The sequence below is a fragment of the Anomaloglossus baeobatrachus genome, chromosome 9, assembly GCF_048569485.1.
Source record: "Anomaloglossus baeobatrachus isolate aAnoBae1 chromosome 9, aAnoBae1.hap1, whole genome shotgun sequence".
Lineage (NCBI taxonomy): Eukaryota > Metazoa > Chordata > Amphibia > Anura > Aromobatidae > Anomaloglossus > Anomaloglossus baeobatrachus.
In genome coordinates, this window is record NC_134361.1 from 30,442,412 (window position 1) to 30,459,197 (window position 16,786).

The 16,786-nt window shown below is 50.7% G+C and overlaps 2 protein-coding genes across 4 annotated transcripts in view; one reads left to right on the top strand and one right to left on the bottom strand.

Annotated features, from left to right (window-relative positions):
• LOC142250376 (adenosine deaminase domain-containing protein 2-like) overlaps positions 1 to 7,070 on the top strand; it is a 32,038-nt gene extending 24,968 nt beyond the window's left edge. For 2 of the 3 annotated variants that reach the window (XM_075322533.1, XM_075322531.1), the window contains exons 8-9: positions 4,496 to 4,619; positions 6,602 to 7,069. In XM_075322533.1, coding sequence (XP_075178648.1) covers positions 4,496 to 4,619; positions 6,602 to 6,769 — 292 coding nt within the window. In that variant the 3' untranslated portion in view covers positions 6,770 to 7,069. Of the gene's footprint in view, positions 1 to 4,495; positions 4,620 to 6,601 lie in introns of all 3 variants that reach the window. The other variant, XM_075322534.1, reaches the window with a different exon arrangement.
• CAPNS1 (calpain small subunit 1) overlaps positions 1 to 16,559 on the bottom strand; it is a 69,229-nt gene extending 52,670 nt beyond the window's left edge. The window contains exon 1 of the mRNA XM_075323470.1: positions 16,466 to 16,559. The gene's annotated coding sequence lies outside the window, so the exon portion shown is untranslated. The remainder of the gene's footprint in view (positions 1 to 16,465) is intronic.
• Positions 16,560 to 16,786: the final 227 nt, after the last annotated feature.

Here is a 16,786-nt window from a genome sequence, read left to right on the forward strand (position 1 = left end):
CAGACTGGCCGAGGAGGTTCTGGTACCCGGATCTGTGGCACCTCACGGTAGGCCAACCGTGGGCACTACCAGACCGACCAGACTTGTTGTCCCAAGGGCCGTTTTTCCATCGGAATTCTGCGGCCCTGAACCTGACTGTGTGGCCATTGAGTCCTGGATCCTAGCGTCTTCAGGATTATCTCAAGAGGTCATTGCCACCATGAGACAGGCTAGAAAACCATCCTCCGCCAAGATCTACCACAGGACGTGGAAGATATTCTTATCTTGGTGCTCTGCTCAGGGAGTTTCTCCCTGGCCATTTGTATTGCCTACTCTTCTTTCCTTCCTGCAATCCGGTTTGGAAAAAGGTTTGTCGCTAGGCTCCCTTAAAGGACAAGTCTCAGCGCTATCTGTATTTTTTCAGAAACGCCTAGCACGACTTCCTCAGGTACGCACGTTCCTGCAAGGGGTTTGTCATATCGTCCCTCCTTACAAGCGGCCGTTAGAGCCCTGGGATCTGAACAGGGTTCTAATTGCTCTCCAGAAGCCGCCTTTCGAGCCTATGAGGGATGTTTCCCTTTCTCGCCTTTCAGAAAGTGGCCTTTCTAGTAGCGGTCACGTCTCTTCGGAGAGTGTCCGAGCTAGCAGCGCTGTCATGCAAATCTCCCTTCCTGGTGTTTCACCAGGACAAGGTGGTTCTGCGCCCGATTCCGGAGTTTCTCCCTAAGGTGGTATCCCCCTTTCATCTCAATCAGGATATCGTCTTACCTTCTTTGTGTCCTCATCCAGTTCATCAATGTGAAAAGGATTTGCATTTGTTGGATCTGGTGAGAGCACTCAGAATCTACATTTCCCGCACGGCGCCTCTGCGCCGCTCGGATGCACTCTTTGTCCTTGTCGCTGGCCAGCGTAAAGGGTTGCAAGCTTCCAAATCCACCCTGGCTCGGTGGATCAAGGAACCAATTCTTGAAGCCTACCGTTCTGCTGGGATTCCGGTTCCCTCAGGGCTGAAGGCCCATTCTACCAGAGCCGTGGGTGCATCCTGGGCATTACGGCACCAGGCTACGGCTCAGCAGGTGAGCCAGGCGGCTACCTGGTCGAGTCTGCACACTTTTACCAAGCATTATCAGGTGCATACCTACGCTTCGGCGGACGCCAGCCTAGGTAGACAAGTCCTTCAGGCGGCGGTTGCCCACCTGTAGGAAAGGGCTGTTTTTACGGCCCTATCACGAGGTGTTATTTTACCCACCCAGGGACTGCTTTTGGACGTCCCAATTGTCTGGGTCTCCCAATTAGGAGCGACAAAGAAGAAGGGAATTTTGTTTACTTACCGTAAATTCCTTTTCTTCTAGCTCCAATTGGGAGACCCAGCACCCGCCCTGTTTTCTTAGGGATTTTTGTTTTTTCGGGTACACATGTTGTTCATGTTGAATGGTTTCAGTTCTCCGATGTTTCTTCGGATCGAATTTGTTTTTAAACCAGTTATTGGCTTTCCTCCTTCTTGCTCTTGCACTAAAACTGAGGAGCCCGTGATCCCACGGGGGGTGTATAGGCAGAAGGGGAGGGGCTTTACACTTTTAAGTGTAGTGCTTTGTGTGGCCTCCGGAGGCAGTAGCTATACACCAATTGTCTGGGTCTCCCAATTGGAGCTAGAAGAAAAGGAATTTACGGTAAGTAACAAAATTCCCTTCTTTCTGGACGAGTTGTAATTTTGAATGACGCCATATAGTGTAAAAAAGTCAAAGTGCAGTGAAATTGCAAAAAAAAAGTGCAATTCCACAATTTATTTTTTTTTTATTATTCATTTTTTTTTTTACCATCTTCACTGTACAATAAGTGATTTGGCGATCGGATTCTCCAGGTCTGTATGATTACATAGACGCCAAACATGCATCTTTTTTTTTTTCTTTTCCCCTTTCACTTAGGCTATGTTCACATTTCCATTGTTTTGCTTCCATTAGGTCTGTCGTTGTGACGCAAGGACAGATCTGTCGCTTTTGAGATGTCAACTGATGCAACGTATATGTTAGGTTACTTTCACACTTGCGTTCAGCGCAGTCCGTCACTATGGAGAATAGCGCAGTCCGTTAACGCACTGCGCTATTCTCCATAGACTTGTATGGACGACGCACTGTAACGCAAGTGTCAGCGTTGCATCCGCTGGACGACGCAGCGTCGTTATTTTGACGCTGCGTCGGGCGGAATGAACGCAGCATGTAACGTTTTTTTGAGCAGCGGAAACCTTTATTTTTCACTGCGCGTGCTCATATTTTTTTTTTTTTTTCAAATCACAGAAACTTTATTTTGTTTCTCGGTGGCCGCCGGCATGTGAGAGTTCAGCTGAGCGCCCCCGGCATGTGAGAGCTCTCAGCTGAGCGCCCCCGGCATGTGAGAGCTCTCAGCTGAGCGCCCCCGGCATGTGAGAGCTCTCAGCTGAGCGCCGCCGGCATGTGAGAGCTCTCAGCTGAGCGCCGCCGGCATGTGAAAGCTCTCAGCTGAGCGCCGCCGGCATGTGAGAGCTCTCAGCTAAGCGCCGCCGGCATGTGAGAGCTCTCAGCTTAGCACCCCCGGCATGTGAGAGCTCTCAGCTAAGCGCCGCCGGCATGTGAGAGCTCTCAGCTTAGCACCCCCGGCATGTGAGAGCTCTCAGCTGAGCATCCCCGGCCGCTGGCATGTGAGAGCGGTCAGCTGATTATTCACAATAGTCTGCTGCCGGTAAAACTGTAAAGAAGAAAAAAAAAAGCTTTCCGTTGTTTTGTACGATCCGTTGCATCTGTCACACAACGCAATGCAACGGATACCGTTAAACGCAAGTGTGAAACTAGCCTTATTTCACAGGAGTCCTGTGAAAAAACTGATCCGTCGCGTCCGTTGTGCATCCGTTTGTGTTTGGGACAGCCCAGTGGGTGCGCCAGACATGCTGGGCATGCTCGGTAGAGCATGACGGAATCCAGCACCATCGACATCCATTATAGCTTTTGACGGATGGCGACGGAATCCTGCGGAGTGCGTTTTTTTTGCCGCTCCAATAACGTTACATTCAGCGTTGCTCCCGCCTGACGGTCACTAAACGACTGATCCGTCAGGCAGCGGATGCAACGCAAGGTAATCAGTCACAATCCGTCGCTAATAAAAGTCTATGGGGAAAAATGGGTTCATGCAAAATATTTTGCAGGATATCGTAATACCTCAATTGTGACTGATGCACAACAACGGAAGTGTGAACCTAGCCTCAAGTGGTGAGAAAAAATATCAGAAAGGAAAAAAAAACAATTTGCGTGTGTCTCCATTGTTTCCATTTTTCAGTATCTGGGGCTGTGTGACCCCTTATTTTTTTGCACCCGGAGCTGATGTGTTATTGATACCCTCTGGGGAAGATACAATGTATTCATCACCTATTACTGCAATGTTGCGGATTGCAAAAAATCCAAACCCTAATTCTTGCCTTGCACCGTTTGCCAATCAAATTAATTTAGCATTTTGATAGGTCGGACTTTTATGAACCAAATATGTATATTTTTTATTTTTTTTTTGTCTTTTTTTTTTTTTTAACTCATTACTGTATGTAATAGTCTGCGTGTGCGATGGTCTGATCTCTTGTCCTATACACAGCAGTGCGTCTTAGGCTAGTTTCACACTTGCGTTGAACGGTATCCGTTGCATTGCGTTGTGTGACGGATGTAACGGATTGTACAAAACAACGGAATCAGCTTTTTTTTTTTTTTTTTTATTTTACAGTTTCACCGGCAGCAGACTATTGTGAACGATCAGCTGATCACCCGACTGCCTGCCGCTCAGCTGATCACTCACAGCAGCCGGTCGCCGGGTGATCAGCTGATCGTTCGGCCGCCGAGAATGTGTGTGGGGGGCGGAGTGTGGGGTGGGTGGAGCCGAGCGGGAACATGGCGCTGAGGACAGGTGAGTGTGTGTGTGTGCGTGCGTGTGTGTGTACGCGTGTGTACGAGTGGAGGGTGGGAGGTGGCGGAGCCAAGCGGGGACGTGTCTGGCTCCCTGCACACGTAGCCAGGGTAAATATCAGGTAACTAAGCAAAGAACTTTGCTTGGTTACCCGATATTTACTTTGGTTACCAGCGTACACCGCTTAGCACTGGCTCCTAGCATACCTAGCCATGGTAAATATCGGGTAACTAAGCAAAGCACTTTGCTTAGTAACCCGATGTGTACCCTGGTGACGGGTGCATAGAGCCGGAGAGACCATGCGCAGTGAAATCCTAAGGATTCCACTGCTCAAAAAACGTTACATGCTGCGTTCCTTCCGCCTGGCGGCAGCAACGCAGCGTCGACCAGCGGAAGCAACGCAGGTCCATCACTCGCAATCCGTCATCCATACAAGTCTATGGGAAACAAAGGAATCCGTTAACGGATTCCGCTGTTTTCCAAAAGGGCGGATTGTGACGGAAGGAAAACAACGCACGTGTGAAAGTAGCCTTAGGGTCGTTGATGTCTCCGATCTATAATGCAGACGTGTATTTCATCCCTCTTCTTACTTTTGCAGTCTTTTCAGCCGGCCGCCTTCTCCTTGGAGCCGACTCTGTAAAGCCGCCATGCTCATGTACAACATGCAGGTCCAGTGTTCAATAATGAAACTGCCGTTTCAGGACAGCTACGTCCAGGCGAAGGTAAGGCGAGGCTTGTGCCCACGGAGACTTCTGCACGGTGCAGCATAATTCAGCTTCCGCGCTAAAACGTGGCAGTGCCACTTATCAGTGTGCGCCCGCTGCATGTCCTGACGCTGTGTGGACACCCCAGGACTCGGCCGCTCCATTCTCTCCTCCATTATACTCAGCTCTCGCCTCTTACAGGATCCGGATCCATCTGCTGCTTTATGCTGCCATCTAGTGGGGCATTTTTGAATTGCATAGAACATCCACGGTCATTTAAGGGGGTTTTCTGAAAACAACTTTTTTTTGCCTGCAGTTTACTCCCCAGGAGAATTGCTTAGCCTCCACCGCTCCTCCCTGTGTGTCTGTTAGCATGAGCCAAGTGTCATGCGAGGGGATCGCAGTAATCCCCGTGTGGCCCCAGCCTAATTGACATTGCGTCAAAAGCGCTGCATCCAATAGACAACACAAGCTACTACGCTCACTGATTGTCTGAAGCTCTGTTGATGAGTTGGCAGAGGTGGGCACTCGGCACTGGATCCAAAAAGGGTGATTAGTACGCACCTTGCTTTGTTAAAAACCCTGTAACTGTGGGAAGAGGATTTCTATAACCAGAAAACCCATTTAAATGCTATGTGCAGCTTAGGTTATGACTGGAATCTTTATTCCTTCACGTTTAGACCCCATTGTATGCATAAAGCCAGATCTCAGTTTCACATTTTTCCTTTGTGAGAGTGTCTCTCCCTGTAATATAGGTTAGATGTGATCTCAGAGTGTTTCTCTCAGTAATATAGGTTGAGCTGTGACATCACCTATTGTGAATAGTGGATCCTGAGTTATCTCCTGTATATAGAAGTGTTATCAGTGATTGTACAGGAGGAGGAGGTGAGCTGTGATATCCCCTATTGTGAATGTTGCACCCCTTGTTATCTACTGTATATAGTGATGTTATCAGTCATTGTACAGGAGGAGGTGAGCTGTGATATCACCTATTGTGAAGGGTGGATTCTGTGTTATCTACTGTATATAGAGGTAATGTCAGTCATTGTACAGAAGGAGGAGGTGAGCTGTGATATCACCTATTATGAACGGTGGATTCTGTGTTATCTACTGTATATAGGGGTGTTATCAGTCATTTTACAGGAGGAGGAGACGGTGAGTTTTTGATATCACCTTTTGTGGATCCTGTGTTATCTACAATATATAGAGGCGTTATCAGTCATCGTACAGGAGGAAGAGGTGAACTGTGCCATCACCTATTGTGGACCCTGTGATATCATCTATTGTGGATCCTGTGTTATCTACTGTATATAGGGTTGTTATCAGTCATTGTACAGGAGGAGGAGGTGAGCTGTGACGCAATCTATTGTGAATGGTGGATCCTGTGCTATGTACTGCACAATATATAGAGTTGATACTTTCTATTGTACAGAAGAAGGGGAGCTGTGACATCACCTATTGTGAATCGTGGATCCTGTATTTATACTAATATATATACAGCGTGTGTGTGTGTATATATATATATATATATATATATATATATATATATATATATATATATATATATATATATAATATCTGTGTGTGTCTTATAAAGAATTGTACAGGAGGAGGAGGTGAGCTGTGACTGCCTAATTGGAATGGTAGTGGATTTTGTGTTATCTACTGTATATAGAGGTGTTATCAGTCATTGTACAGGAGGAGGAGGTGAGCTGTGACATCACCTATTGTGAATGGTGTCTCCTGTTATTATCAGCTGTATATAGAGGTGTTCTCAGTCATTATACAGAAGGGGAAGGAGGTGAGCTGTGACTTTGCCTGTTGTGAACAGTGCGTCCTGTGTTATCAGCTGTATATAGAGGTGTTCTCAGGTCATTAAACAGGAGGAGGTGAGCTTTTACATCTCCTATTGTGTACGTTGGATATTTGAGCATTATACACGGTTATTATATGTACGGCTATGTATATAATAAGCAGAGTGTTGTCTTTCTGCGTTTCAGGCCTCCTCGGACCAGTACAGGCGGGTGAAGGAGCTGCTGTACACTCAGCTGTATGAACACGGTCACGGCATGTGGCCCCGGAAGCTTTGTGTGGACAGTTTCAAAGTGTCATCACTGCAGGGGCCGGACAGAGACTCATGGATTCAGCTTAACTGGGACCGTCATTGATCACTGCTGGTAATCTGTTTAGACCTATTGTTTTTTATCCTTTTGGTTAAATCCTTTGCTGCTTTTGCAAATCCACATGGAGGTTTGTGTTACTTTTCTCGTGTTTTGCATTATTTTGTGCTGTGAATAAACAGTGCTCGTCACGTGCCGCTTGTGTGTTATTGGCAGCACAGGGTCATCGGGCCCCCCAGTCCCCCAGCCTAGATCCATTAGATGATATTTACACTGTCTCTGCTTGTGGAGCTGCAAGTTCAGAGCTCAGAAGGCTGGAAAAAATCCTGTGTGTTGACAAATGCTGCGTATTTTTTTTATTTCTTCGGCGCTCCATTGGGAGACCCAGACGATTGGGTGTATAGCACTGCCTCCGGAGGCCACACAAAGCATTACACTAAAAAGTGTAAGGCCCCTCCCCTTCTGGCTATACACCCCCCGTGGGATCACGGGCTGCTCAGTTTTCAAGCTTTGTGCGAAGGAGGTCAGACATCCACGCATAGCTCCACTGTTTAGTCAGCAGTAGCTGCTGACTATATCGGATGGAAGAAAAGAGGGCCCATACTAGGGCCCCCAGCATGCTCCCTTCTCACCCCATTCCTATTGGCGGTGTTTGTTAAGGTTGAGGTACCCATTGTGGGTACGGAGGCTGGAGCCCACATGCTGCTTTCCTTCCCCATCCCCCTGAGGGGCTCTGAGGAAGTGGGATCTTACCGGCCCCCAAGCCCTGAGGCCGGGCTCCATCCACAGACCCGTAGAACCTGCTGGATACGGAGCTGGGTACCGTTCAGGGACAAGGCCCTGCAACATTCAGGTACTCTGTGTCCCCGTATGGACAGGCCGCGCACACTCCAGACTTGCTGGGTGTGCTAGTGCGCCGGGGACAGTAGCGCTGCGCGCTGGGGTTACAGTCACTGCAGTTTCTCTGAGGGACTTTATGTGTTGGGGACTGCCGCGCCGGCCGCCCCTGGAGCGGCGGCGCGGCTGAGACTTGTGGTGCGCCGGGGACTTAGCGCCGACCGTGCTTTTACGACGGCGGCGCTTATAAATCTAGTCCCCGGCTTTTGCGGCCTAGCTCCGCTTCGTTCCCGCCCCCACCCTGTCAATCAGGGCAAGGGAGAGACGCTGTACGATAGTCAGCGCCGAGGGCTGGAGTCTTATTTACATGCTCCAGCCCTCTCACTGAGCACAGTGGGGCGCAGGTTTCCCGCACTTTGTCTGCACACGCCCAGGGCCCGCCCCTCTCCACAGGACGCCGGCAGCCATTCCTGCATGCAGTCTGGCTGGAGAACGGACACAGGCTCTGGGAGACCCAGACAAGGGATTTCTGGCGACCACACACCCGCGTTAAGCGGGCGGTAAGCAGCACATTAGTGCTGGCCCCACTAGTGCCACAGTGTTATATTGGTGTATTTTTTTCTCTATACCATATATATATATATATATTGCACTGTAAGGTCGCTTCTTGGCTGTATACCCTATATTGCTCTGAGGAGACGACAACATGTCATCCGCAAAACGCAAGGGTGCCAAGACACAGGCTGTATACGCTGCTTGTGCCGCTTGTGGGGCTAATCTACCGGCAGGTTACAATGACCCCCATTGTGTGCAATGTTCGGTCCCTGTGCCACTTCGTCAGCCGGAGTCTATGGTGGTAGTGGCCCAGGCAGAGTCACCGGTGAACCCTGTCCCGGTGACTGGGACAGACTTTGCAGTTTTTGCTGATAAGATGTCTGTCACTATGACAAAAATCCTAGAGACCTTGCAGGCCAGGCCAGTTACTCAGACCATGGGCACTGCTGCGTCAATGTTCCCCGGTCCCCCTCAGTTGGAGTTAATCCGTGCTTCAAGGGGGTCCCAGGCATCTCAGGCTGAAGGCTCTGATTCAGATGACAGTCCCAGGCAGCCTAAGCGTGCTCGCTGGGAGAGACCCTCCACGTCATCACGCGGATCAGGGTCTCAGCGAGAAGAGTCTCTGCGTGATGAGACAGAGGAGGGTGATCAGGAGTCTAATCCTGACACCGCTCTCAATCTGGATACTCCTGATGGTGACGCCATGGTAAATGACCTTATAGCGGCCATCAATAGACTGTTGGATATTTCTCCCCCAGCCCCTTCAGCAGAAGAGGCAGCTGCACAGCAGGAGAAGTTCCATTTCAGGTATCCCAAGCGTAAACTGAGTACTTTTCTGGACCACGCTGACTTCAGAGAATCAGTCCAGAAACACCATGCTTACCCAGATAAGCGTTTCTCCAAACGTCTTAAGGATACACGTTATCCCTTTCCCCCTGACGCGGTCAAACGCTGGACCCAGTGTCCAAAGGTGGATCCCCCAATCTCCAGACTTGCGGCTAGATCCATAGTTGCAGTGGAGGATGGGGCTTCACTTAAAGATGCCAATGACAGACAGATGGACCTTTGGTTAAAGTCTGTCTATGAAGCTATCGGCGCGTCGTTTGCTCCAGCATTCGCGGCCGTGTGGGCGCTCCAAGCTATTTCAGCTGGCCTGGCACAGGTGGACTCTATCATACGTCCAGCAGTGCCGCAAGTGGAGTCCTTAACTTCGCAAATGTCTGCGTTTGCGACCTATGCTATCAACGCTGTCCTGGACTCTACGAGCCGTACCTCAATGGCGTCTGCCAACTCGGTGGTTTTGCGCAGAGCCTTGTGGTTAAAAGAATGGAAAGCGGATTCTGCTTCCAAAAAATGTTTAACCAGCTTGCCACTATCTGTAGACAGACTGTTTGGTGAGCAATTGGCTGAGATCATTAAACAGTCCAAGGGTAAAGACTCCTCCTTACCCTAGCCCAGATCAAGCAAACCTCAACAAAGGAGGTGGCAGTCGAGGTTTCGGTCCTTTCGAGGCTCCGGCAAGGCCCAATTCTCCTCGTCCAAAGGGACTCAGAAGGAGCAAAGGGGCTCAGATTCCTGGCGGGCTCACTCACGCCCCAAGAAAGCAACCGGAGGAACCGCTTCCAAGGCGGCTGCCTCATGACTTTCGGCCTCATCCCTCCGCATCCTCGGTCGGTGGCAGGCTCTCCCGCTTTTGCGACATTTGGCTGCCACAGGTCAAGGACCGGTGGGTAACAGACATTTTGTCTCACGGGTACAGGATAGAGTTCAGTTCTCGTCCTCCGCCTCGGTTCTTCAGAACTTCCCCACATCCCGACCGAGCAGATGCTCTTCTGCAGGCGGTGGGCTCACTAAGAGCAGAAGGAGTGGTGATCCCTGTTCCTCTTCAGGAACAAGGGCAAGGTTTTTACTCCAACTCTTCGTGGTTCCAAAAAAGGACGGCTCGTTCCGTCCTGTTCTGGACCTAAAGCTGCTCAACAAGCATGTGAACGCCAGGCGGTTCCGGATGGCATCCCTCCGCTCCGTCATTGCCTCAATGTCTCAAGGAGATTTCCTTGCATCAATAGACATCAAAGACGCTTTTCTTCGGCGCTCCATTGGGAGACCCAGACGATTGGGTGTATAGTACTGCCTCCGGAGGCCACACAAAGCATTACACTAAAAAGTGTAAGGCCCCTCCCCTTCTGGCTATACACCCCCAGTGGGATCACTGGCTCACCAGTTTTCTGCTTTGTGCGAAGGAGGTCAGACATCCACGCATAGCTCCACTGTTTAGTCAGCAGTAGCTGCTGACTATGTCGGATGGAAGAAAAGAGGGCCCATACTAGGGCCCCCAGCATGCTCCCTTCTCACCCCACTTTTGTCGGGTGTTTGTTAAGGTTGAGGTACCCATTGCGGGTACGGAGGCTGGAGCCCACATGCTGTTTTCCTTCCCCATCCCCCCTCAGGGCTCTGGGCGAAGTGGGATCTTACAGGTCTCCAGGCACTGAGACCGTGCTCCATCCACAGACCCGGAGAACCTGCTGGATATGGAGCTGAGTATCGTCAGGGACAGGCCCTGCTACATTAAGGTACTCTGTGTCCCCGGGCAAGCGCGCACACACACCAGCATTGCTGGGAGTGTTAGTGCGCCGGGGGCAACAGCGCGGAGCGCTCGTGCTATTATTCACTACAGCTTTGCTGAGTGACTTTATGTATTGGGAACTGCCGCGCCGGCCGCTGCTGGGTGTTTTTTACATTGTGGCGCGGCTGGGACTTGTGGTGCGCCGGGGACTTCCGCGCTGGCCGTGCACATGGACGGCCGCGCTTATTACTCGAGTCCCCGGCTTTGCGGCCTAGTTTTCGTTTCGTTCCCGCCTCCAGCCCTGCCAGTCAGGGGAGAGGCGGGACGCTGTACAAACAGTCAGCGCCGAGGGCTGGAGTCTGCTTTGCATTCTCCAGCCCCCTTCACTGGACACAGTGGGACGCCAGTTTCCTGCTCTTGTCTGGGGCACGCCCACGGCCCGCCCCTCGTCACACGAGCTGGAGAAGGACGCCGGCAGCCATTCCTGCACGCAGTCCGAGCTGGGGAACGCAGACATGCTCTGGGCAACCACTCACAGGGCTCTGGCGACCACACACCCGCGTTATAGGCGGGCGGTAAGCAGCACCTGAAGTGCTGACCCCACTAAATACCGAAGTGTCCATTTGTATTTTATGCTTGTATGCTATACACTGCACTGTAGGTCGCTATCTTTGGCTATATGCCCTCCTAGATGGCGAGATAACAGCAGCAAAAAAGCAAGGGTGCTAAGGCACAGTTTTTCTAGGCTGCTTGTATTGCATGTGCTGAAGTGTTCATTTGTACTTATGCTTGTATGCTATACATTGCACTGTACGGTCGCTACTCTTGGCTATATTCTCCTAGAGGGCTGGACAACAGCAGCAAAAAAGCATGGGTGCCAAGGCACAGGCTTTATAGGCTGCTTGTATTGCATGTGCTGAAGTGTTCATTTGTACTTATGCTTGTATGCTATACATTGCACTGTACGGTCGCTACTCTTGGCTATATTCTCCTAGATGGCTGGACAACAGCAGCAAGAAAGCAAGGGTGCCAAGGCACAGGCTTTCTATGCTGCTTGTATTGCATGTGCTGAAGTGTTTATGCTTGTATGCTATACATTGCATAGATGGCTAGAATACAGCAGCAAAAAAGCAACACAGGCTTTCTATGCTGCTTTTCCTGCATGTGATACTGTTCCACCGGCAGGTTCCACTGACCCCCATTGTGTGCAATGCTCCCCTGTAGCACTTGGTCAGCCGGGGTCTCTACTAGAGGTGGCCAAAGGAACCACCTGTGAACCCTGTCCAGGGACAGGGACGGAGTTGCAGTTTCGGCTGATAGACGCAGTCCAGACAGGCCATGGGCAATCTTGATTAATGCTCCCTGGCCACCCTCATTTGGAACATAATCAGTGCTCCGGGGGGGTCCCAGGCATTCCAGGGTGACCCAGACAGCCTAAGCTAGCTCGCTGGGTGCGGCACTCGGCTTCATCACTGGTCAAGGTCCCAGCGGGAGGACTCTCTGTATGATGAGGCAGACGTAGCTGATCAGGGCTTTGGTCCTGACACCGCTCTCAATCCGGATACACCGGATGGTGACGCCATAGTGAATGATCTTATAGCGTCCATCAATGGAATGTTGGATATTGCTCCCTCAGCTCCCCCAGTGGAGGAGTCAGCTTTACAGCAGGAGAAATCCCTTTTTCAGTATCTCATGCGTATATTGAGTACTTTTCTGGCCACGCTGACTTCAGAGAAGCAGTTCAGAAACACCACGCTTACCAGATAAGCGTTTTTCTCCAAACGTATTAAGGATACACGTTATCCCTTCCCCCTGACGTGGTAAAGCGCTGGACCCAGGGTCCAAAGGTGGATCCCCCAATCTCCAGGCTTGCGGCTAGATCCATAGTTGCAGTGGAGATGGGACTTCCCTTAAAGATGCCATTGACAGACAGATGGACCTCTGGTTGAAATCTGTCTGTGAAGCTATCGGCGTGTCGGTTGCTCTGGCATTCGCAGCCGTATGGGCACTCTAAGCTATTTCAGCTGGTCTTGCGCAGCTGGTCTTGAGCACATGTACATCTGTGCCGCAGGTGGTGTCCTTAACCTCGCAATGTCTGCATTGCGACTTACCCTAGTAATGCTGTCCTGGGGGGACAGTCGAGGTTTCGGTCCTTCCCAGGCTCGGGCAGGTCCCAATTGTCCTCGTCCAAAAGGGCTCAAAAGGCTCAGAGGGGCTCAAATTCCGGCCGGGCTCAATCACGCCCAAGGAAGGCTGCAGGAGGAACCGCTACCAAGGCGGTCTCCTCATGACTTCAGCTCTCTCTCTCCGCATCCGCGGTTGGTGGCAGACTCTCCCGCTTGGCGACATTTAGCTGCCGCAGGTCACAGACCGGTGGGTGAGAGACATTGTGTCTCACGTGTACAGGATAGAGCTCTGTTCTCGTCCTCCGGCTCGATTCTTCATCCCCCCCACCGAGCCGATGCTCTTCTGCAGGCAGAAGGAGTGGTAATCCCTGTTCCTCTTCAGGAACAAGACACGGTTTTTTCCTCCAATCTGATTGGGGTGCCAAAAAAGGGTGGCTCTTCCGTTCCCTTCTGGACCTAAAACTGCTCACCAAGCACGTGAAGGCCAGGCGGTTCCGGATGTAACCCTCCGCTCCGTCATTGCCTCAATGTCTCAAGGAGATTTCCTTGCATCAATAGACATCAAAGATGCTTATCTCCACGTGCCAATTGCTACAGAGCATCAACGTTTTCTACGTTTCGTGATAGGAGACGACCATCTCCAGTTCGTAGCTCTACCATTTGGTCTGGCGACAGCCCCACGGGTTTTCACCAAGGTCATGGCGGCAGTGGTAGCAGTCTTGCATTCTCAGGGACATTCGGTGATCCCTTACTTAGACGATCTACTTGTCAAAGCACCCTCTCAAGAGGCATGCCAACACAGCCTGAATGTTGCGCTGGAGACTCTCCAGACTTTCGGGTGGATCATCAACTTTTCAAAGTCAAACCTGGCACCGACTCAATCACTAACGTATCTTGGCATGGAGTTTCATACTCTCTCAGCGATAGTGAAGCTTCCGCTGGACAAGCAGCGGTCACTACAGACAGGGGTGCAGTCTCTCCTTCAGGGTCAGTCGCACCCCTTAAGGCGCCTCATGCACTTCCTAGGGAAGATGGTGGCAGCAATGGAGGCAGTCCCGTTCGCGCAGTTTCATATGCGCCCACTTCAATGGGACATTCTCCGCCAATGGGACGGGAAGACAACTTCCCTAGACAGGAAAGTCTCCCTTTCTCAGACGGCCAAGGACTCTCTGCAATGGTGGCTTCTTCCCGCCTCATTATCACAGGGAAGATCATTCCTGCCCCCATCCTGGGCAGTGGTCACGACAGACGCGAGTCTGTCAGGGTGGGGAGCAGTTTTTCTCCACCACAGGGCTCAAGGGACGTGGACTCAGCAGGAGTCCACCCTTCAGATCAATGTTCTGGAAATCAGGGCAGTATATCTTGCCCTATTAGCCTTCCAGCAGTGGCTGGAAGGAAAGCAGATCCGAATTCAGTCGGACAACTCCACAGCGGTGGCATACATCAACAAGCCTTCCAGGAAGTCAGGCGGATTCTGATGTGGGTGGAGGAAAGAGCATCCACCATATCAGCAGTTCACATCCCGGGCGTAGAAAACTGGGAAGCAGACTTCCTCAGTCGTCAGGGCATGGACGCAGGGGAATGGTCCCTTCACCCGGACGTGTTTCAGGAAATCTGCCGCCGCTGGGGGGTGCCGAACGTCGACCTAATGGCGTCTCGGCACAACAACAAGGTCCCGACCTTCATAGCGCGGTCTCGCGATCAAAGAGCTCTGGCGGCAGACACCTTAGTGCAAGATTGGTCGCAGTTCCGGCTCCCTTATGTGTTTCCACCTCTGGCACTCTTGCCCAGAGTGTTACGCAAGATCAGATCCGATTGCGGCCGCGTCATACTCGTCGCCCCAGACTGGCCGAGGAGGTCGTGGTACCCGGATCTGTGGCATCTTACGGTCGGCCAACCGTGGGCACTACCAGACCGTCCAGACTTACTGTCCCAAGGGCCGTTTTTCCATCGGAATTCTGCGGCCCTGAACCTGACTGTGTGGCCATTGAGTCCTGGATCCTAGCGTCTTCAGGATTACCCCAAGGGGTCGTGGCCACCATGAGACAGGCTAGGAAGTCCACTTCTGCTAAGATTTACCACAGAACGTGGAAGATTTTCTTATCCTGGTGCTCTGCACAAGGAGTATCCCCCTGGCCATTCGCGTTACCTGTCTTTCTTTCCTTCCTGCAATCTGGGTTGGAAAAGGGCTTGTCGCTCGGCTCCCTTAAAGGGCAAGTCTCGGCACTATCCGTGTTTTTTCAGAAGCGTCTAGCACGACTTTCTCAGGTGCGCACGTTCCTGCAGGGGGTTTGTCATATCGTACCTCCGTACAGGCGGCCGTTAGATCCGTGGGATCTAAACAAGGTCCTTGTTGTTCTCCAGAAGCCGCCCTTCGAGCCTCTGAGGGATGTGTCACTTTCTCGACTCTCACAGAAAGTGGCCTTTCTGGTAGCGGTCACGTCTCTTCGGGAGAGTGTCTGAACTAGCAGCGCTGTCATCCAAAGCTCCTTTCCTGGTGTTCCACCAGGACAAGGTAGTGCTGCGCCCCATTCAGGAGTTTCTCCCTAAGGTGGTATCCTCTTTTCAAATACCAGCAGTATAGAAACAGGTGATGAGAAGCCGTTCCCAAATTACCTCTCAAAATTAAGATAAGTATCAGCAGTGAGAAAGGGAATAATACATAACTTTTATTAGAATTATTAGAAAAATTGCGTAGTGCTGCAATTTATAAATTAATTTTTTGTGCAAAAAAATGAAACAATACTCATGTCCAAGAGGACCAACAAAGATAGCGTTGGAGCCCCCCCGGTGGTGTCCGTCAATGATAGACCATAATCACCAGATGGACATTGAGGGGCTTCGACGCCAAATCAGTGTCCAAGATTCATAGACACTGTGAATTGATGACTACTATGAGCCGGATAAATGGGGCAACAACCTATAATCCTATTAGTCAGGTTAGGGTCATGGGAGGATATATTCCAGTGGGAACCAAGCCCCCCAATAGGACTCACCAATGTAATATACAGTATGGGGTTACTAAATCCCCCAAAAAACAAGCTTTTCATACATGTAAACACCAATTACCAACCATAACCTAACAGAAATCTAACAAAAATCCATCCAAGATCACAGTGGTGTTTCTTGGATTTAATTCAGAGTATAATCACGGCAGTAAACATATAGGTATAATTATTGCCTCTTGCTTATAATGACCGGCTCATTTATACATCATGCAATTATAAATAGAGAAATGGAATGGTCTCACCCAGTTGTAGGTGCAGGTCAGTAGTTAGAAGGGGGTCATCAGGATAGATGAATCGGGTGGCTGTCCATGGCCGGGCAGGAGCTCTCTCCCTGGCAGGAACTAGCTGAACCCTCAAGCCCTATTAGCTCCAGCCCTTACAAGGACCGTCCCAAACTGACCCTGATTAAATTAGCCCTAAAGATTCATCACCATGGAACCTCCCGACGCGTTTCCTCCGCCAGGATTCATCAGGGGAGATACTGTAGGTGAAGGGCTCAAGATGCAGGTATAGCGACCCCAACATACAAGTGGTCAGACTCTAGGGTAAGCTGCCACTGCAAGTGTCCACTATTAAATAGACCATTAATTGTTGCTCCAATCAGACAATCAAAAAAACCAACCAATAATACATCAAAACGAGTGTTTAAACTCACCTGCCTGTTGTAACAGGTAACTATAGGTAGCAAAACATCACACAGCGTGGGGCAGTGCTGGGCGCAGCCATCTTGTCCCGCCCACCTGGGCATGTCATCAATCCCAGAATGCTACACACCACACTGACTGACATGCATAGTGCAGGACAGTGCTGAATCACAGCACCGCCCTGCCCCCAAACCCACGTCATCAATCCCACAATGCCATGCTACATGGAGTGGACTGGAGCCGATTTAGACAAAAAGCACAGCATACAGCATCCAGTATAGGATCGTGCAGGGTGTGGGCATCTAGTCCCGCCCAGCTGGGAGCATCATCAA